Consider the following 18,426-nt stretch of genomic DNA (forward strand, 5'->3'; position numbering starts at 1 on the left):
ATCAGAGAAGAGAACTACAACTCCCAGCATGTCCAGACTGTTATTATGTGATATCAGAGAAGAGAACTACAACTCCCAGCATGTCCAGACTGTTATTATGTGATATCAGAGAAGAGAACTACAACTCCCAGCATGTCCAGACTGTTATTATGTAATAGCAGAGGCGAGAACTACAACTCCCAGCATGTCCAGACTGTTATGTGATATCAGAGGAGAGAACTACAACTCCCAGCATGTCCAGACTGTTATTATGTGATATCAGAGGAGAGAACTACAGCTCCCAGCATGTCCAGACTGTTATTATGTGATATCAGAGGAGAGAACTACAACTCCCAGCATGTCCAGACTGTTATTATGTGATATCAGAGGAGAGAACTACAACTCCCAGCATGTCCAGACTGTTATTATGTGATATCAGAGGAGAGAACTACAACTCCCAGCATGTCCAGACTGTTATTATGTGATATCAGAGGAGAGAACTACAACTCCCAGCATGTCCAGACTGTTATTATGTGATATCAGAGGAGAGAACTACAACTCCCAGCATGTCCAGACTGTTATTATGTGATATCAGAGGAGAGAACTACAGCTCCCAGCATGTCCAGACTGTTATTATGTGATATCAGAGGAGAGAACTACAACTCCCAGCATGTCCAGACTGTTATTATGTGATATCAGAGGAGAGAACTACAACTCCCAGCATGTCCAGACTGTTATTATGTGATATCAGAGGAGAGAACTACAACTCCCAGCATCCCTCTGGCTCCAGCTCTCTCACAGCTGCTGACAACTTATAGGAGGGAAAACCCAGAATCCACCTCTTCATCTCCATACAAAGCCCCGCCCCCTCATGTCACATGATCATCATCACAGGTCCTTCATCCACCACTACTTCTCCACCCCTGAGCCCCGCCCCCTCACGTGACATCACCACAGGTCCTCCATCCACCACCTCCTCTCCACCGCTTAGCTCCGCCCCCTCACGTGACGTCACCACAGGTCCTTCATCCACCCTCTGAGCCCCGCCCCCCTCACGTGACGTCACCACAGGTCCTTCATCCACCCCCGTCCTCTCTCCCGCTGCCCCCAGGATGTCCCCGGACAGGACTGATGTGACTACAGGACTATTACACATCACCCTGGAGATCATCCGCCTGCTGACCGGAGAGGTGACTCCTCTAGATTTCTATCATCTTTATTGGATTATAGGGAAGAGAAGACATGATAGGAAGGATCAGCCCCAATATGGGCAGTTACCATGGCAACCAATGGGCCAATAGGAATGTTATAGGAGCAATAGAGGAGGATTCTTTACTGTAAGAGCAGTGAGACTATGGGGTTCTCCTCCAGAAGAAGGTGTCATGGGGAAATACAAGAGATCAGGAGGGGCCCGATGACTTTCTTCAGTGTAATAATATCACAGGTTATAGTCATAGATTCTGGAGATGGTCGGTGATCCCGGGATTTATACTGATCACCAGATTTGTGTCTCTCTCCATACACAGGATTATACCATAGTGAGGAAGACATCGGGGGAGTCCGGAGGATGGAGCAGGGGCCCGAACCCCATCACAGACCCTCCACCTCACATGATACATGAGAGGAACAATAAGAAGATCCTAGAGCTCATCAACAAGATGATGGCGCTGCTGATTAGAGAGGTGACCCTGCTGGACATTATACAGTAATGGAGGGGTCTGGTGATGACAGGGGAGGTGACCCTGCTGGGACATTATACAGTAATGGAGGGGTCTGGTGATGACTGGAGAGGTGACACTGCTGGGACATTATACAGTAATGGAGGGGTCTGGTGATGATTAGAGAGGTGACACTGCTGGGACATTATACAGTAATGGAGGGGTCTGGTGATGATTAGAGAGGTGACCCTGCTGGGACATTATACAGTAATGGAGAGATCTGGTGATGATTAGAGAGGTGACACTGCTGGGAGATTATACAGTAATGGAGGGGTCTGGTGATGACTGGAGAGGTGACACTGCTGGACATTATACAGTAATGGAGGGGTCTGGTGATGATTAGAGAGGTGACACTGCTGGGACATTATACAGTAATGGAGGGGTCTGGTGATGATTAGAGAGGTGACCCTGCTGGGACATTATACAGTAATGGAGAGATCTGGTGATGATTAGAGAGGTGACACTGCTGGGACATTATACAGTAATGGAGGGGTCTGGTGATAACTGGAGAGGTGACACTGCTGGGACATTATACAGTAATGGAGGGGTCTGGTGATGACTGGAGAGGTGACACTGCTGGACATTATACAGTAATGGAGGGGTCTGGTGATGATTAGAGAGGTGACACTGCTGGGACATTATACAGTAATGGAGGGGTCTGGTGATGACTGGAGAGGTGACACTGCTGGGACATTATACAGTATTGGAGGGGTCTGGTGATGATTAGAGAGGTGACACTGCTGGGACATTATATAGTAATGGAGGGGTCTGGTGATGATTAGAGAGGTGACCCTGCTGGGACATTATACAGTAATGGAGGGGTCTGGTGATGACTGGAGAGGTGACACTGCTGGGACATTATATAGTAATGGAGGGGTCTGGTGATGATTAGAGAGGTGACACTGCTGGGACATTATACAGTAATGGAGGGGTCTGGTGATGACTGGAGAGGTGACACTGCTGGGACATTATACAGTAATGGAGGGGTCTGGTGATGACTGGAGAGGTGACACTGCTGGGACATTATACAGTAATGGAGGGGTCTGGTGATGATTAGAGAGGTGACTCTGCTGGGACATTATACAGTAATGGAGGGGTCTGGTGATGACTGGAGAGGTGTCACTGCTGGGACATTATACGGTAATGGAGGGGTCTGGTGATGACTGGAGAGGTGACACTGCTGGGACATTATACAGTAATGGAGGGGTCTGGTGATGATTAGAGTGGTGACACTGCTGGGACATTATACAGTAATGGAGGGGTCTGGTGTTGATTAGAGAGGTGACTCTGCTGGGACATTATACAGTAATGGAGGGGTCTGGTGATGACTGGAGAGGTGACACTGCTGGGATATTATACAGTAATGGAGGGGTCTGGTGATGACTGGAGAGGTGACCCTGCTGGGACATTATACAGTAATGGAGGGGTCTGGTGATGACTGGAGAGGTGACACTGCTGGGACATTATACAGTAATGGAGGGGTCTGGTGATGACTGGAGAGGTGACCCTGCTGGGACATTATACAGTAATAGAGGGGTCTGGTGATGACTGGAGAGGTGACACTGCTAGGACATTATACAGTAATGGAGGGGTCTGGTGATGACTGGAGAGGTGACCCTGCTGGGACATTATACAGTAATGGAGGGGTCTGGTGATGACTGGAGAGGTGACACTGCTGGGACATTATACAGTAATGGAGGGGTCTGGTGATGATTAGAGAGGTGACACTTCTGGGACATTATACAGTAATGGAGGGGTCTGGTGATGACTGGAGAGGTGACACTGCTGGGACATTATACAGTAATGGAGGGGTCTGGTGATGACTGGAGAGGTGACACTGCTGGGACAGTATACAGTAATGGAGGAGTCTGGTGATGATTAGAGAGGTGACACTGCTGGGACATTATACAGTAATGGAGGGGTCTGGTGATGACTGGAGAGGTGACCCTGCTGGGACATTATACAGTAATGGAGGGGTCTGGTGATGACTGGAGAGGTGACACTGCTGGACATTATACAGTAATGGAGGGGTCTGGTGATGATTAGAGAGGTGACCCTGCTGGGACATTATACAGTAATGGAGGGGTCTGGTGATGACTGGAGAGGTGACACTGCTGGGACATTATACAGTAATGGAGGGGTCTGGTGATGACTGGAGAGGTGACCCTGCTGGGACATTATACAGTAATGGAGTGGTCTGGTGAGGATTAGAGAGGTGACACTGCTGGGACATTATACAGTAATGGAGGGGTCTGGTGATGACTGGAGAGGTGACACTGCTGGGACATTATACAGTAATGGAGGAGTCTGGTGATGACTGGAAAGGTGACACTGCTGGGACATTATACAGTAATGGAGGGGTCTGGTGATGACTGGAGAGGTGACCCTGCTGGGACATTATACAGTAATGGAGGAGTCTGGTGATGACTGGAGAGGTGACACTGCTGGGACATTATACAGTAATGGAGTGGTCTGGTGAGGATTAGAGAGGTGACACTGCTGGGATATTATACAGTAATGGAGGGGTCTGGTGATGAATAGAGAGGTGACACTGCTGGGACATTATACAGTAATGGAGGGTCTGGTGATGACTGGAGAGGTGACACTGCTGTGACATTATACAGTAATGGAGGGGTCTGGTGATGATTAGAGAGGTGACACTGCTGGGACATTATACAGTAATGGAGGGGTCAGGTGATGACTGGAGAGGTGACACTGCTGGGACATTATACAGTAATGGAGGGGTCTGGTGATGACTGGAGAGGTGACACTGCTGGGACATTATACAGTAATGGAGTGTGGTCTGGTGGTGACTGGAGAGGTGACACTGCTGGGACATTATACAGTAATGGAGGGGTCTGGTGATGATTAGAGAGGTGACACTGCTGGACATTATATAGTAATGGAGGGGTCTGGTGGTGACTGAGAGGTGACACTGCTGGGACATTATACAGTAATGGAGGGGTCTGGTGATGAGAGGTGACACTGCTGGGACATTATACAGTAATGGAGGGGTCTGGTGATGATTAGAGAGGTGACACTGCTGGGACATTATACAGTAATGGAGGGGTCTCGTGATGACTGGAGAGGTGACACTGCTGGGACATTATACAGTAATGGAGGGGTCTGGTGATGACTGGAGAGGTGACACTGCTGGACATTATACAGTAATGGAGGGGTCTGGTGATGACTGGAGAGGTGACACTGCTGGGACATTATACAGTAATGGAGGGGTCTGGTGATGATTAGAGAGGTGTCACTGCTGGGACATTATATAGTAATGGAGGGGTCTGGTGATGACTAGAGAGGTGACACTGCTGGGACATTATACAGTAATGGAGGGGTCTGGTGATGATTAGAGAGGTGTCACTGCTGGGACATTATACAGTAATGGAGGGGTCTCGTGATGACTGGAGAGGTGACACTGCCGGGACATTATACAGTAATGGAGGGGTCAGGTGATGACTGGAGAGGTGACACTGCTGGGACATTATACAGTAATGGAGGAGTCTGGTGATGACTGGAAAGGTGACACTGCTGGGACATTATACAGTAATGGAGGGGTCTGGTGATGACTGGAGAGGTGACCCTGCTGGGACATTATACAGTAATAGAGGGGTCTGGTGATGACTGGAGAGGTGACACTGCTGGGACATTATACAGTAATGGAGTGGTCTGGTGAGGATTAGAGAGGTGACACTGCTGGGACATTATACAGTAATGAAGGGGTCTGGTGATGAATAGAGAGGTGACACTGCTGGGACATTATACAGTAATGTAGTGGTCTGGTGATGACTGGAGAGGTGACACTGCTGGACATTATACAGCAATGGAGGGGTCTGGTGATGATTAGAGAGGAGACACTGCTGGGACATTATACAGTAATGGAGGGGTCTGGTGATGACTGGAGAGGTGACCCTGCTGGGACATTATACAGTAATGGAGGGGTCTGGGGATGACTGGAGAGGTGACACTGCTGGGACATTATACAGTAATGGAGGGGTCTGGTGATGATTAGAGAGGTGACACTTCTGGGACATTATACAGTAATGGAGGGGTCTGGTGATGACTAGAGAGGTGACACTGCTGGGACATTGTACAGTAATGGAGGGGTCTGGTGATGACTGGAGAGGTGACACTGCTGGGACATTATACAGTAATGGAGGGGTCTGGTGATGACTGGAGAGGTGACACTGCTGGGACATTATACAGTAATGGAGGGGTCTGGGGATGATTAGAAAGGTGACACTGCTGGGACATTGTGCAGTAATGGAGGGGTCTGGTGATGATTAGAGAGGTGACACTGCTGGGACATTATACAGTAATGGAGGGGTCTGGTGATGATTAGAGAGGTGACACTGATGGGACATTATACAGTAATGGAGGGGTCTGGTGATGACTGGAGAGGTGACCCTGCTGGGACAATATACAGTAATGGAGGGGTCTGGTGATGATTAGAGAGGTGACACTGCTGGGACATTATACAGTAATGGAGGGGTCTGGTGATTAGAGAGGTGACACTGCGGGGACATTATACAGTAATGGAGTGGTCTGGTGATTAGAGAGGTGACACTGCTGGGACATTATACAGTAATGGAGGGGTCTGGTGATGATTAGAGAGGTGACACTGCTGGGACATTACACAGTAATGGAGGGGTCTGGTGATGACTGGAGAGGTGACACTGCTGGGACATTATACAGTAATGGAGGGGTCTGGTGATGACTGGAGAGGTGACACTGCTGGGACATTATACAGTAATGAAGGGGTCTGGTGATGACTGGAGAGGTGACACTGCTGGGACATTATACAGTAATGGAGAGGTCTGGTGATGATTAGAGAGGTGACACTGCTGGGACATTATACAGTAATGGAGGGGTCTGGTGATGATTAGAGAGGTGACACTGCTGGGACATTATACAGTAATGGAGGGGTCTGGTGATGACGGTATCATTGTGTGTCAGGTTCCTATAAGGTGTCAGGATGTGGCGGTCTATTTCTCCATGGAGGAGTGGGAGTATGTAGAAGGACACAAGGATCTGTACCAGGACATTATGGAGGACCCCCGGCCCCTCACATCACCAGGTAAGTGTCACTCATTATTCCTTTATACTAGAAACCTCTGACTTAATGACATAAATCTCTCTATTCATCCAATGTTCATAGTAAATATCATAAAACCTTCACCAACCTGATGTTCCTGCAGAATAAATGTCCCAGTGTTCCCTGCTGCTCCAGAATGATGTGTAATCTGCTCGTCCCACAGGAGACAACATGGCTTTAACCTATTAATGACCATTAAAAAAATGTTTCCTTGTTGGGCTCCAGTTCTTACGAAGCAAAATACAATTTTATGGTGTTCTTGTAGGTGCAATTACCTCATCTATTTTAAGCAGTTTTATCTCGGTGGCTCCGATCCGGCCGGAACTATTACATCTGCTCCGGCTCTTTATAAGGAGTTGTCTTCTCTTGCTACCACCAAGTGTTCCAGGGGCTCCGTCTGGTCCCTATAGGGGTTCACGTACTCCTGATGTCTCACAGTCACCTTCTATGGCTGCTACACAGGGCCTGCCACAGAGAGTAGGGAGATCCTTCTTCCAGGTTGGGTTCCTCCACAGACCTCTGACTCTAACGTAAGTCCCTTGGCATCATGTGAAAATACTTGGACAATTCTATAACAGTAACGTTCCTAAGGCAGTAAACAACATCTGAGGGGAGAAGACGATAGAGCCAGGGACAATAGAGCCGCGGACAATAGAGCCGCAGACAATAGAGCCGGGGACAATAGAGCCGGGGACAATAGAGCCGGGGACAATAGAGCCGGGGACAATAGAGCCGGGGACAATAGAGCCGGGGACAATAGAGCCGGGGACAATAGAGCCGGGGACAATAGAGCCGCAGACAATAGAGCCGGGGACAATAGAGCCGGGGACAATAGAGCCGGGGACAATAGAGCCGCAGACAATAGAGCCGGGGACAATAGAGCCGGGGACAATAGAGCCGGGGACAATAGAGCCGGGGACAATAGAGCCGGGGACAATAGAGCCGGGGACAATAGAGCCGCAGACAATAGAGCCGGGGACAATAGAGCCGCAGACAATAGAGCCGCAGACAATAGAGCCGGGGACAATAGAGCCGGGGACAATAGAGCCGGGGACAATAGAGCCAGGGACAATAGAGCCGGGGACAATAGAGCCGGGGACAATAGAGCCGCGGACAATAGAGCCAGGGACAATAGAGCCGGGGACAATAGAGCCGGGGACAATAGAGCCGGGAACAATAGATCCGCAGACAATAGATCCGCAGACAATAGATCCGCAGACAATAGATCCGCAGACAATAGAGCCGCAGACAGTAGAGACGCAGACAATAGAGCCGCAGACAATAGATCCGCAGACAATAGAGCCACAGACAATAGAGCCGCAGGCAGTAGAGCCGCAGACAATAGAGACGCAGACAATAGAGCCGCAGGCAGTAGAGCCGCAGACAATAGATCCGCAGACAATAGAGCCGCAGACAATAGATCCGCAGACAATAGAGCCGCAGACAGTAGAGACGCAGACAATAGAGCCGCAGACAATAGATCCGCAGACAATAGAGCCACAGACAATAGAGCCGCAGGCAGTAGAGCCGCAGACAATAGAGACGCAGACAATAGAGACGCAGACAATAGAGCCGCAGGCAGTAGAGCCGCAGACAGTAGAGCCGCAGACAATAGAGGCGCAGACAATAGAGCCGCAGGCAGTAGAGCCGCAGACAATAGATCCGCAGACAATAGAGCCGCAGACAATAGAGACGCAGACAATAGAGCCGGAGACAATAGATCCGCAGACAATAGATCCGCAGACAATAGATCCGCAGACAATAGATCCGCAGACAATAGAGACACAGACAATAGAGCCGCAGACAATAGAGCCGCAGACAGTAGAGCCGCAGGCAGTAGAGCCGCAGACAATAGAGCCGCAGACAATAGATCCGCAGACTGTCACAACCAATCTTTGTCTACACCAAACTGTAAACACCAAATCAGCCTTTTCTCATTGAGGACATTAACCCCTCCCCGACATGTGGCGGACATGATCTGTCAAGGATCGCTTCCTCTACACTTTCAGTGTTGGGACCCAGCTGTCAATCACAGCCAGGATCCCAACGCTGCTGCTGAGACCAAGATCGCACCAGTCTTGACAGCATTAAATAAATAGATGCCGTGATCGGTACTGATCACTACAATGCGATCTTGAGATCCTGTTGGTTGCCATAGCAGCAGGAGGCCAGATGATCGCCCCCTGTCTGCCAAATGCAGCAGTCTGTAAGGCCCAGACTGCATCCTCAGTGGATTTGACGCTGTGGATGTGATACTGACCATCTCTAGAGTGCCTCCTGCTGTGCCCATGTGTCTGGTTTGTCGCTACCAGCAGACACACAGTGATTATTGAGTCACCGCCCGCATGCGCATTGTACTCATAGACATCATGGCCGTTCTCTGCCAAGCTCAGGGAGCAGAGGGAGCCACCGTGATGTCTGTCAGTACAATGCGCATGCGCACGGCGACTCACAAATCGCTGTGTGTCTGCTGGTAGCGAAAAACCGGACACGTGGGCACAGCAGGAGGCACTCTAGGGACGGTCAGTAGCACATCCACAACGTCAAATCCACTGCGGATGCGCTACCTGTGATCACACCCTATGGCTGGACCTTACAGGTAAACTGTCACTGTAATACGGATGTATAGAATAGTATAACAGGTAAAACATATAAAAATAAAATGTTTCCAATAAGTAAATGATGTGTAAAAAATAAAGGACCCTTTCCTAATAAAGCCCTGATATATATAATATAAATAAAATACGTTTCTCATCACACCTCCATATAAGGTAGCGTGCCCTCTGATCAGCTCTGGCTTTGGTTACAAAGTCTCAGAAGCTGATTGGGATTAATGCCAAGTCAGAATTCTCCCCAGAAGGGAAGAGAACCCATCTACAGACAGCTGTTTCGGGGTGCTTGCCCCTCATCAGTACAGAGCTGGGTGTTCTGGCTTGGCTAAGGATGAGAGACCTGTAGTGACTAGCTAAAAGGGACGAGTATTTTCCTCAGGGAGAGGCAATGCTTCCGGTGTAAAACGGAGATTCAAAAATGTCACTAGCACTCCGTGGGCTTTCTGCACTCCAGGCCATTAGCACTCCAGAAAGCCCGCGGAGTGCTAATGACATTTTTGAATCTCCGTTTTACACCGGAAGCGTTGCCTCTCCCTGAGGAAAATACTTGTCCCTTTTAGATATATATATAAAAATCATAAAATGTTGCAGTATCTTGAAATACCTTTTTTATTGGACTAACAGCATTTTGTAGAGACAAGCTACTCAAATTTACTATATATATATATATATATATATATATATATATATATATATATATATATATACACATATACATACACACACCCCTCCACAATATCTTGTACGGGCCCCTGCTCTCCCCAGGGATGGAGCATCACATCCCCTCCATAGATATATATAATGTTCCAAAGGATGTTATAAATGTAGCTGGTTTTATGGTTTAAAAAATAACAATGATCTCAATTAATTTTTTTTATTCCTAACAGAAATCACCAGTAAGAATTCTGAGGAAAACGTCATATTATTGAGCTACAAAACAGAAGATGAAGACACCGCACAGGACTCCACAGGAGGAAATCTTATTCACCGTAATACAGATCTATCACATGATCCCAGTACAGATCCATCACATGATCCCAGTACAGATCCATCACATGATCCCAGTACAGATCCATCACATGATCCCAGTACAGATCCATCGCATGATCCCAGGACAGATCCATCGCATGATCCCAGGACAGATCAATCACATGATCCCAGTACAGATCCATCACATGATCCCAGGACAGATCCATCACATGATCTCAGTACAGATCCATCGCATGTCCCCAGGACAGGTCCATCACATGATCCCAGTACAGATCCATCACATGATCCCAGTACAGATCCATCACATGATCCCAGTACAGATCCATCACATGATCCCAGGACAGATCCATCACATGATCCCAGTACAGATCCATCACATGATCCCAGGACAGATCCATCACATGATCCCAGTACAGATCCATCACATGATCCTAGTACAGATCTATCGCATGATCCCAGGACAGATCCATCACATGATCCCAGTACAGATCAATCACATGATCCCAGTACAGATCCATCACATGATCCCAGGACAGATCCATCACATGATCCCAGTACAGATCCATCACATGATCTCCCTTATCATGAGGAACCTTCTACTGACCGATCACAGATTGTTACCACAAGGACAGATCAGAAACAGGGTAAAGGGTTTCAATGTGGTAAAAGTGAAAAACACTTTACAAAAAACTCAGATCTTTTTACGCACAGAAAAAAACGCACAGGGGAGAAGCCGTTCTCCTGTTCAAAATGTGGGAAAGGTTTTACACGCAAATCAAGTCTTTTCACACATCAGAAAATTCACACAGGGGAGAAGCCCTATTCATGTTCAGAATGCGGACTGTGTTTTACAAGAACATCAAATCTTGACACACATCAGAGAATTCACACAGGGGAGAAGCCATTTTCCTGTTCAGAATGTGGGAAATGCTTTACACGCAAATCAACCCTTATTACACATCAGGGAATTCACACAGGGGAGAAGCCCTATTCATGTTCAGAATGCGGAGTATGTTTTACAAGAAAATCAAATCTTGACACACATCAGAGAATTCACACAGGGGAGAAGCCATATTCATGTTCAGAATGTGGGAAATGCTTTAAAGATAAATCGTATCTTATTTCACATAGAAAAAGTCACACAGGAGAAAAAACTTACTTCTGTTCAGAATGTGGAGAGCAGTTTACATATAGATCAGCTCTTCATAGGCATCAGAAAATTCATAGACAGCGGAAGCCGTATTCATGTTCAGACTGACTGTGGGAAATGTTTTATGGGTAAATCATCTTGTTAAACATCAGACAATTCACACAAGGGAGAAGTATTTTTCATGATCAGAATGTGGGAAATGTTTTCATAGGTAAATCGTTTCTCATTAAATGTCACAGAATTCACACAGGAAAAAAGTAGCTGTTTTTTTGTTTCCCCCCCCCCCCCCCCCCCATGGATAACCCCTTAAATGGGCACTATTATTAAAACTAAGTTTCTATTGCACTCCTTATGGGAAAACAAATTTTTTTCTAATGTACTGTGTTTAAAAAAGCTGCCACTAGGTGTCTCCTTACTTGTCCAGAGCACATTTCCCCCATCTCTGAGGGGGTCATGTGCAGCCTTAGCAAATCATAGCTCATCTCACACTGAAACTCTTTTTATTATAAAAATACAAAACTTGTCCAATGCAAAAAAAACAAGCTTAACTAGCTATAACATAAATCAAAAACAAAACCCTGCCTTACTGGCCAGCACAGCTTTACAATAAATAAATAAATGAATATGCCCACTTACCTAACCAAACTATCTAACCAACACACTGACACGCATACCGAAAATGAACATAAAAATAACACAACTTGGCTTATCAAAATATAAACATAAAATTTTGCACTACCCGGCTGCAACCCAAAACCATCCATACTCGGGAAACACACAACAAGAAAACAAAAACAGAAAACATAACAAGTACACCAAGTTTGGTCGCCTCTAAGCCCTTCATACCATATCAGCTTAAAACAAAACAAAAAGCTAAGAGGATGGCAGCCATGATACATCAAAATAATTTTAACTCTTTCCCTAACTCCCCCTACAATTCTCCCTAATTATATCCCTCCATTAAAACTGACCCTGCTCTCACCCTATCTCTATCCCTATAACACTGTCCCTAACCAAAATAAAGGTACCCAAAAGGTCTAGTACCTAGGGCACATCAAAACAAAACCCTCTCCATAGAAGAGAAGCCCTAATGGTCCCGAGACTGCCATACTCCAAAGACCTGATCTTCCCGAGGTCACCGGTTATGTTCCTACAGACCTCCACATTGGAGAGGACTTTCGGCTGTGTAGACACTAAGCACCGTGCGTTCCACGTGTAGTACCTAACCACTAAACTGACTAAGAATAAAGTGCCCCGATCACGGCCACCAGGTTCCTAAATGTCCCATAACCCAACTCCGGATAGGTAAGGCCGGCAAGTTGATTCCAGCCGATGGAAGCGCCCACCCAGTTGTAGACCCCTATATTAAAGGGACAATGAAGCAGGAAGTGGTCCATGCTTTCCAGCGTGTCCCCGCACTCTTCTTGGGGACATCCCTGGTCATCAGAGTTCCTGTACTTCACGATGTCCCTTACATATAGCTTCCCCTGAAAGCAGCCAAGTCCCAAAACTTCTGGGGGATCCTTTTCATGTTTAAAAGATACAACCCCACCCTCAGATTCCGACCCTGGTCAGTCCCTGAGCGCCAGAGACTTCTGGAAGTGGGTCAACAGAACCTGTTTGTCAAGAATCTGCCTTGACTGGGTCCTGATCTCTCAGACTCCACCGACGTTTCGCCTTCAGAGTCGGGGTAGCGTAAGCCGGAAGATATCCATGGGGCGTACGGAGGTCCTTCACTTGCCCTCCTCTCTCCCATTCCTGGAAGAAAGGCCGAAACCATTCCCTGCAGGAGAGTACCCATGGAGGAGCCCTCTCTTTCCAGAGGTTTGCAATGTTGGCTTTCAAGAAGGTGTTTGTTAAGAACACCACAGGGTTTACCATAGATAAACCCCCTAGTCTCCTCGTGCGGTACGTAACCTCCCTCTTGACTAGGTTCAACCTGTTCCCCCATAACAGTTGGAAAAACAGGCTGTAGATCCTAGTGTAGTAAGCCTCTGGCAAGATACATACGCTGCCCAGATAGATAAACAAGGGGAGCAGGTACGATTTGATCAGGTGTACCCTTTCCCTGAGGGTCATAGACCAACCCTTCCACTGGTCCACCTTCTGAGTGGCATCCTGGAGCTTACCATCCCAGTTTTTGGTGGGATAATCATCCTGGCTGAATGTGATGCCCAGGATTTTTGCTGAGTCTTGGGGCCCTGGGAGGGTGTCTCCGGGAGATCAAACGTGGGATCCCCTCCTCCCAGCCAGAGACTCTCGCACTTATCCCGGTTGATCTTAGACCCGGATGCCTCTGAGTAGCTGTCCACCTCCGACATCACCACATCGACCTCCTCTCTCAAGGAGACAAAAATAGTGACATTGTCAGCGTACGCCACAACCCTCTGGATGGCCTCCGGTTCCGCCAGACTCATCTCGACTTCCGCCAATGGTCTGCGACTCACTCTCCTAAGGAAGGGATCGATCGCAAACACATATAAGAGCGGGCTCAAAGGACAACCAGTGGGAAACTCTGCCCCTGCGTACAAGATCTTAAGCCAATTAACATAAGTACTCGGTAAGCCATATCTCAGGAGGACGGACCAGAGGTACTCGTGGTTCACCCGATCAAATGCTTTGGCCTGATCCAAGGACAGCAAGTACCCCTTCCAGAGACCTGCACTTAAGGTGCTTCAACCTGGAATAGTGCAGTGCTGGGCCTTCGAAAGGAGCCGGGGTGCAAACTTCACCAGCCGATTAAACAGTATCTTGGCCAGAAGCTTCCTTTCCGTATTGAGAAGAGCTATGGGCCTCCAATTCTCAATACGGCTGGGATCTTTACCCTTTGATAGAAGAATCAGGGCTGACCTCCTCATTGACTTCGGCAGAGTGCCCGAGGAGAGACACTCATTGAAAACCTCATTCAAGAGGGGAGCTAAAGACTCCTTAAAAGTCCTGTACCACTCTGATGTTAAGCCATCCGGACCTGGCAACTTCTTCGGGGAGAGCCCCTCGATCGCCAGTCTCACTTCCTCTTCCCTGATTTCTTCTGCCAAAACATCAAGAGAGGGGTCTACCCCTGGCTCAGGAATGGTTTCAGCAAGGAAAGCCGACATCCTGTCTCGATCTAGAGCCTTCCTTCCCAAGAAGTGCGAGTAGAAGGATCTGACGAACTCCAGGGTCCCTGATCTGGACCGATTCAGGGATCCCGTACTATCAATCAGTCCTGAGACAACTTTACTACTCACTGACATCTTACTGTTTCTGTAAGGGTCGGGCGAGCGGAACTTCCCGAAATCCCTCTCAAAAACAAAAGATGCATGCCTATCGTACTGACACCTCATCAGCAAGGACTTCACTCTGGAGATATCCTCTTGGCTACCTCCAGTCAAGACGAGAAGCTCGAGTTTCCTTCTCCGACCCTGATACAAGCGATACCTGTTCAGGGACCTGAGGCTCGAGAGCTGGCGGAAGAACCCCGTAACCCGCTTCTTAAACATCTCCCACCACTCCAGCTTATTACTACAAAGGTCCAGTAAAGGTACCTGACTCTGAAGAAAATCCCCAAAGGACTGTCTTATCTCCGCTTCCTCCAGGAGGGACGAATTCAGCTTCCAAGTACCTTTACCCATCCGGGGGTCTCTGAAATATTGAAGGAAAAATAAATCATACACTGATCGGAGAACTCCACCTCAATCACGGACACTGCGGAAGAGACGGCTTCCTCCTTCAAATAAAACCTGTCTATTCTAGACCTGCAGCTACCTCGATGATAGGTGAAACCCGCGTTGCCTGAGGGGCTCCGGATGTGGGCATCCTCTAGGCGAGCTTCCCTAACTAAATTAATAAGGGCCACACAGTCATAAGTCAGCGGATTATTGCAACCTCTCCTATCTTGGGACCTCGTGACATTGAATTCCCCTCCAAAAATCACTTGCCGACTCGTAAAAAGAAAGGGCTTAATCCTTATGAAGAGATCTTTACGGCCCTGCTTAGTTTGTGGGGCGTAGATGTTAATGAGCCGGAGCTCTTGCCCCTTCATGAAGACATCTAAGATCAGGCACCTCCCCATTTCTAATTCAATAACCCGTCTGCATTCAACAGGAGCGGTAAAAAGGACCGCCACCCCACTATACGGCTCAGCCATAATAGACCACTGGGAGGGGCCGCGCCTCTACTCTCTTCTGACTTTTACCAGAGAGGCTAGATCTGACAACCTGGTCTCCTGTAAAAAGAAAATGTCGGCTTCAACGAGGCCTAGAAAATCAAAGGCTGCAAATCTAGCCGTATCAGACTTTATGCTGGAACAATTAATAGATGCCAGTGTCAATGGGTGAGTGCCGCCATACAGGGTGATTAAATTAGATGGCCACACCCTTTACCTTTTTTTCCCTTTCTTTTTAGCCCCCGAAGAAGACAAGAGGGCAGGACCACTTTTAGATCTTTTCTTCTACTCTGATTGATCCAAATGTTCCCTGTCTCCATTCGGCCCTGGTCTAGCTCCGCCCTCCAAGGAAGGTGCCTCGATAGGGCAGGGCCCAGTTTCCCCCAGAGGCTCTTTCTCCATAGGCACTTCACCCTCAGCTTCTCCCTCCAAGGAGGGGGAGGAGATGGTATCGAGGACGAGGTACCAGTTAAACAGGTTAATTAGAGGAGGGGGGGCAGTGAGGCTTCCATTTTGGACCTGGCCCGTAGTACAAGGAACAGAGGGTTCTGACCTCTTCTTTCTCCCTTCTCCCTCTTCTTTTCCTTTTGCTCTTGTCTTTCTTTTTGGGCCTCTCCCTGCTCTCCTTATCCTCATTTTCATAGTGGGAGGAATCAGAAGGGTCGGCCATTTTGCCTTCCTCTCTGTGAAGCCTCCTGATCTCCTCATTCAGCATATTCTCCTCCAGGGCTTCAGCGGTTACAGGGCCAGCTTCAGGAGCAGGGGCCGGAGCTATCCCCGTCACCTGGACACTATCCAGCTCCCTACTCCTACGATTTTCTTCCCGCCTTAGTTTGGCGGGGCACTTTCTCCTCCTCACTAGCCCTGTTGCGCCACCATCCCTGCCCATACCCTCCCCAGCCAAGGCAACTTCACAGTTCTCCTCAGCCGGACCGGCCGCTGCACGGGCGAAGGCGCTCGGACACCCTGTCCGAGGACACCACACGGGTGGCACCAAATCTGCCTACAGGATGCGGCCAGATGACCCACCACACAAAGCGCAGACCTGCACAGTACAGGGAGGCAGCTGACTGAATGTGGGAAACCATACTCCCTGAAGGCTTGAGTTTGGAAAACGTCCAAGCTCCGGACCAGATCCCGTGCTCATCCAAGTTTTTCTTGGGCATGTCCGTCACATCCCCATACAGTCCGAGCCAGGTCATGATGTCATGACAAGAAAGTGACTCATAACGGGTCAAAACGGTCACAGAGTTCTGACGGGAAATCGCCTTTATGGCAAAATCTTGCCAGCCGGGCTCGTTCTTTGCCACTTCATAGTTCGACCAGAAGAGTTCGAGACCCTCTGGCCGAATGAAACTGACATCAAACTCGGACAAACCGTAGGGGTGAGTCAAGCCAAAGATGTCACTTGCCCTGAATTCCATCTGAAGGAGGAGCTCAACCACTTTAGTGCGAGGTGAGCACGCATCCTCGCCCCTCCAAATCAGACAGACAAACATTCCTACGGTTATTGTCCTGCCCGGGTGTCGGGAGGGACCAGACCACCTCCCCATTCCGCTCTCGGAAAGCCCCCAAACTGTGCCTATCTATCCAAAAAGACAGGTCGACCTCACCCCTTCCCTCTTCCTGGATCGACCTGTCGCCCCTGCATAGAGCCTCCAGGAGGCGCTATTGCAAATGGCCTCCAGAGCCGGACAAAGACGGGGAACCCCCGGCAGTGACATTGGCATAGCTCCTAGGAGCAGTCACTACCGGGAGGGCAGCCTCCTCTTTATTTCCATCCATACCAGACTTCCCATTCATATCACTCCCACATACACTCCTCTCATCCACAACACTACTACACCCATCAATCGCACATCCTGCACTCTTGTTCTCACTAATTGATTCTGGGCTGGCTTGGACTTGTAGTATGGCTGGCTTCAATAAAGTCTTTTGTGCTGGCTTAGCTGCTTCTGGGGTCGATGCCGATGGTTCCTCCTCCATGGATGATGTTACTCCCTGAGTCTGGGGCTGCCCCACCGGGCGCACCCCAGATCCTCCCACAGTGCCAGCAACTGCTTTGCCCGACCGCACAGGCTCTGTGGATTATGCCCTTCCCTCACAGAGGAGTGCTCGGCTTCCTTCCACCGCTGGATCTCTGGCTGGCACCCGTCACCTGGGGACCAGATCCTGCATTGCTGCAGACTCTGCCAGATCTTCTCCCCCCGGCCGGAATAATGGCTGTCGCTGTTTGCTCTCTACGCCCCGCCAGCCTGGAAGAAAGGGAGGTGGAGGCCCGCGACTCCCAGGGCTCCATGTAGGAAAGCCCTCCCCAGGAGGCTGCCACAATCCTGGGAAAGGCTGATGGAAAACCTGCTTCTCTGCCTGGGAGTCTGTAGAGCACAAGGAGACACACCCGTGCGAGCTGCAAAAAGAACTGCTCTGGGCTGTGTGTAGCAGAGTGAGGGAGGAAGTTCTCCCCTGTATGGCTTCAGATTATGTCACACCTGCTGGGGAACGCCCCCTTCCCAGTCTGTGAATCTGACTGAGACTGAAGAGAAAATACACTACTCTTTACTGAGAGAGTAGTGGATGCATGGAATAGCCTTCCCGCAGAAGTGGTCGCTGCAAATACAGTGAAGGAGTTAAAACATGGGATAAACATAAGGCTATCCTTCATATAAGATAGAGATAGGTATAAGGCTAACCTTCATATAAGATAGAGATAGATATAAGACTATCCTTCA

General features: G+C 48.7%; 1 protein-coding gene across 1 annotated transcript in view; it reads left to right on the forward strand.

Moving 5' to 3' along the window:
* The first annotated feature begins 766 nt into the window (after positions 1–766).
* LOC130310066 (zinc finger protein 615-like) overlaps positions 767–18,426 on the forward strand; it is a 34,172-nt gene continuing 16,512 nt past the window's right edge. The window contains exons 1-7 of the mRNA XM_056552372.1: positions 767–936; positions 1,051–1,169; positions 1,506–1,661; positions 6,660–6,780; positions 10,298–10,631; positions 10,698–11,647; positions 13,109–13,245. Of these exons, the coding sequence (XP_056408347.1) occupies positions 858–936; positions 1,051–1,169; positions 1,506–1,661; positions 6,660–6,780; positions 10,298–10,631; positions 10,698–11,647; positions 13,109–13,245 (1,896 nt within the window). The 5' untranslated portion in view covers positions 767–857. The remainder of the gene's footprint in view (positions 937–1,050; positions 1,170–1,505; positions 1,662–6,659; positions 6,781–10,297; positions 10,632–10,697; positions 11,648–13,108; positions 13,246–18,426) is intronic.

The sequence above is a fragment of the Hyla sarda genome, chromosome 1, assembly GCF_029499605.1.
Source record: "Hyla sarda isolate aHylSar1 chromosome 1, aHylSar1.hap1, whole genome shotgun sequence".
Lineage (NCBI taxonomy): Eukaryota > Metazoa > Chordata > Amphibia > Anura > Hylidae > Hyla > Hyla sarda.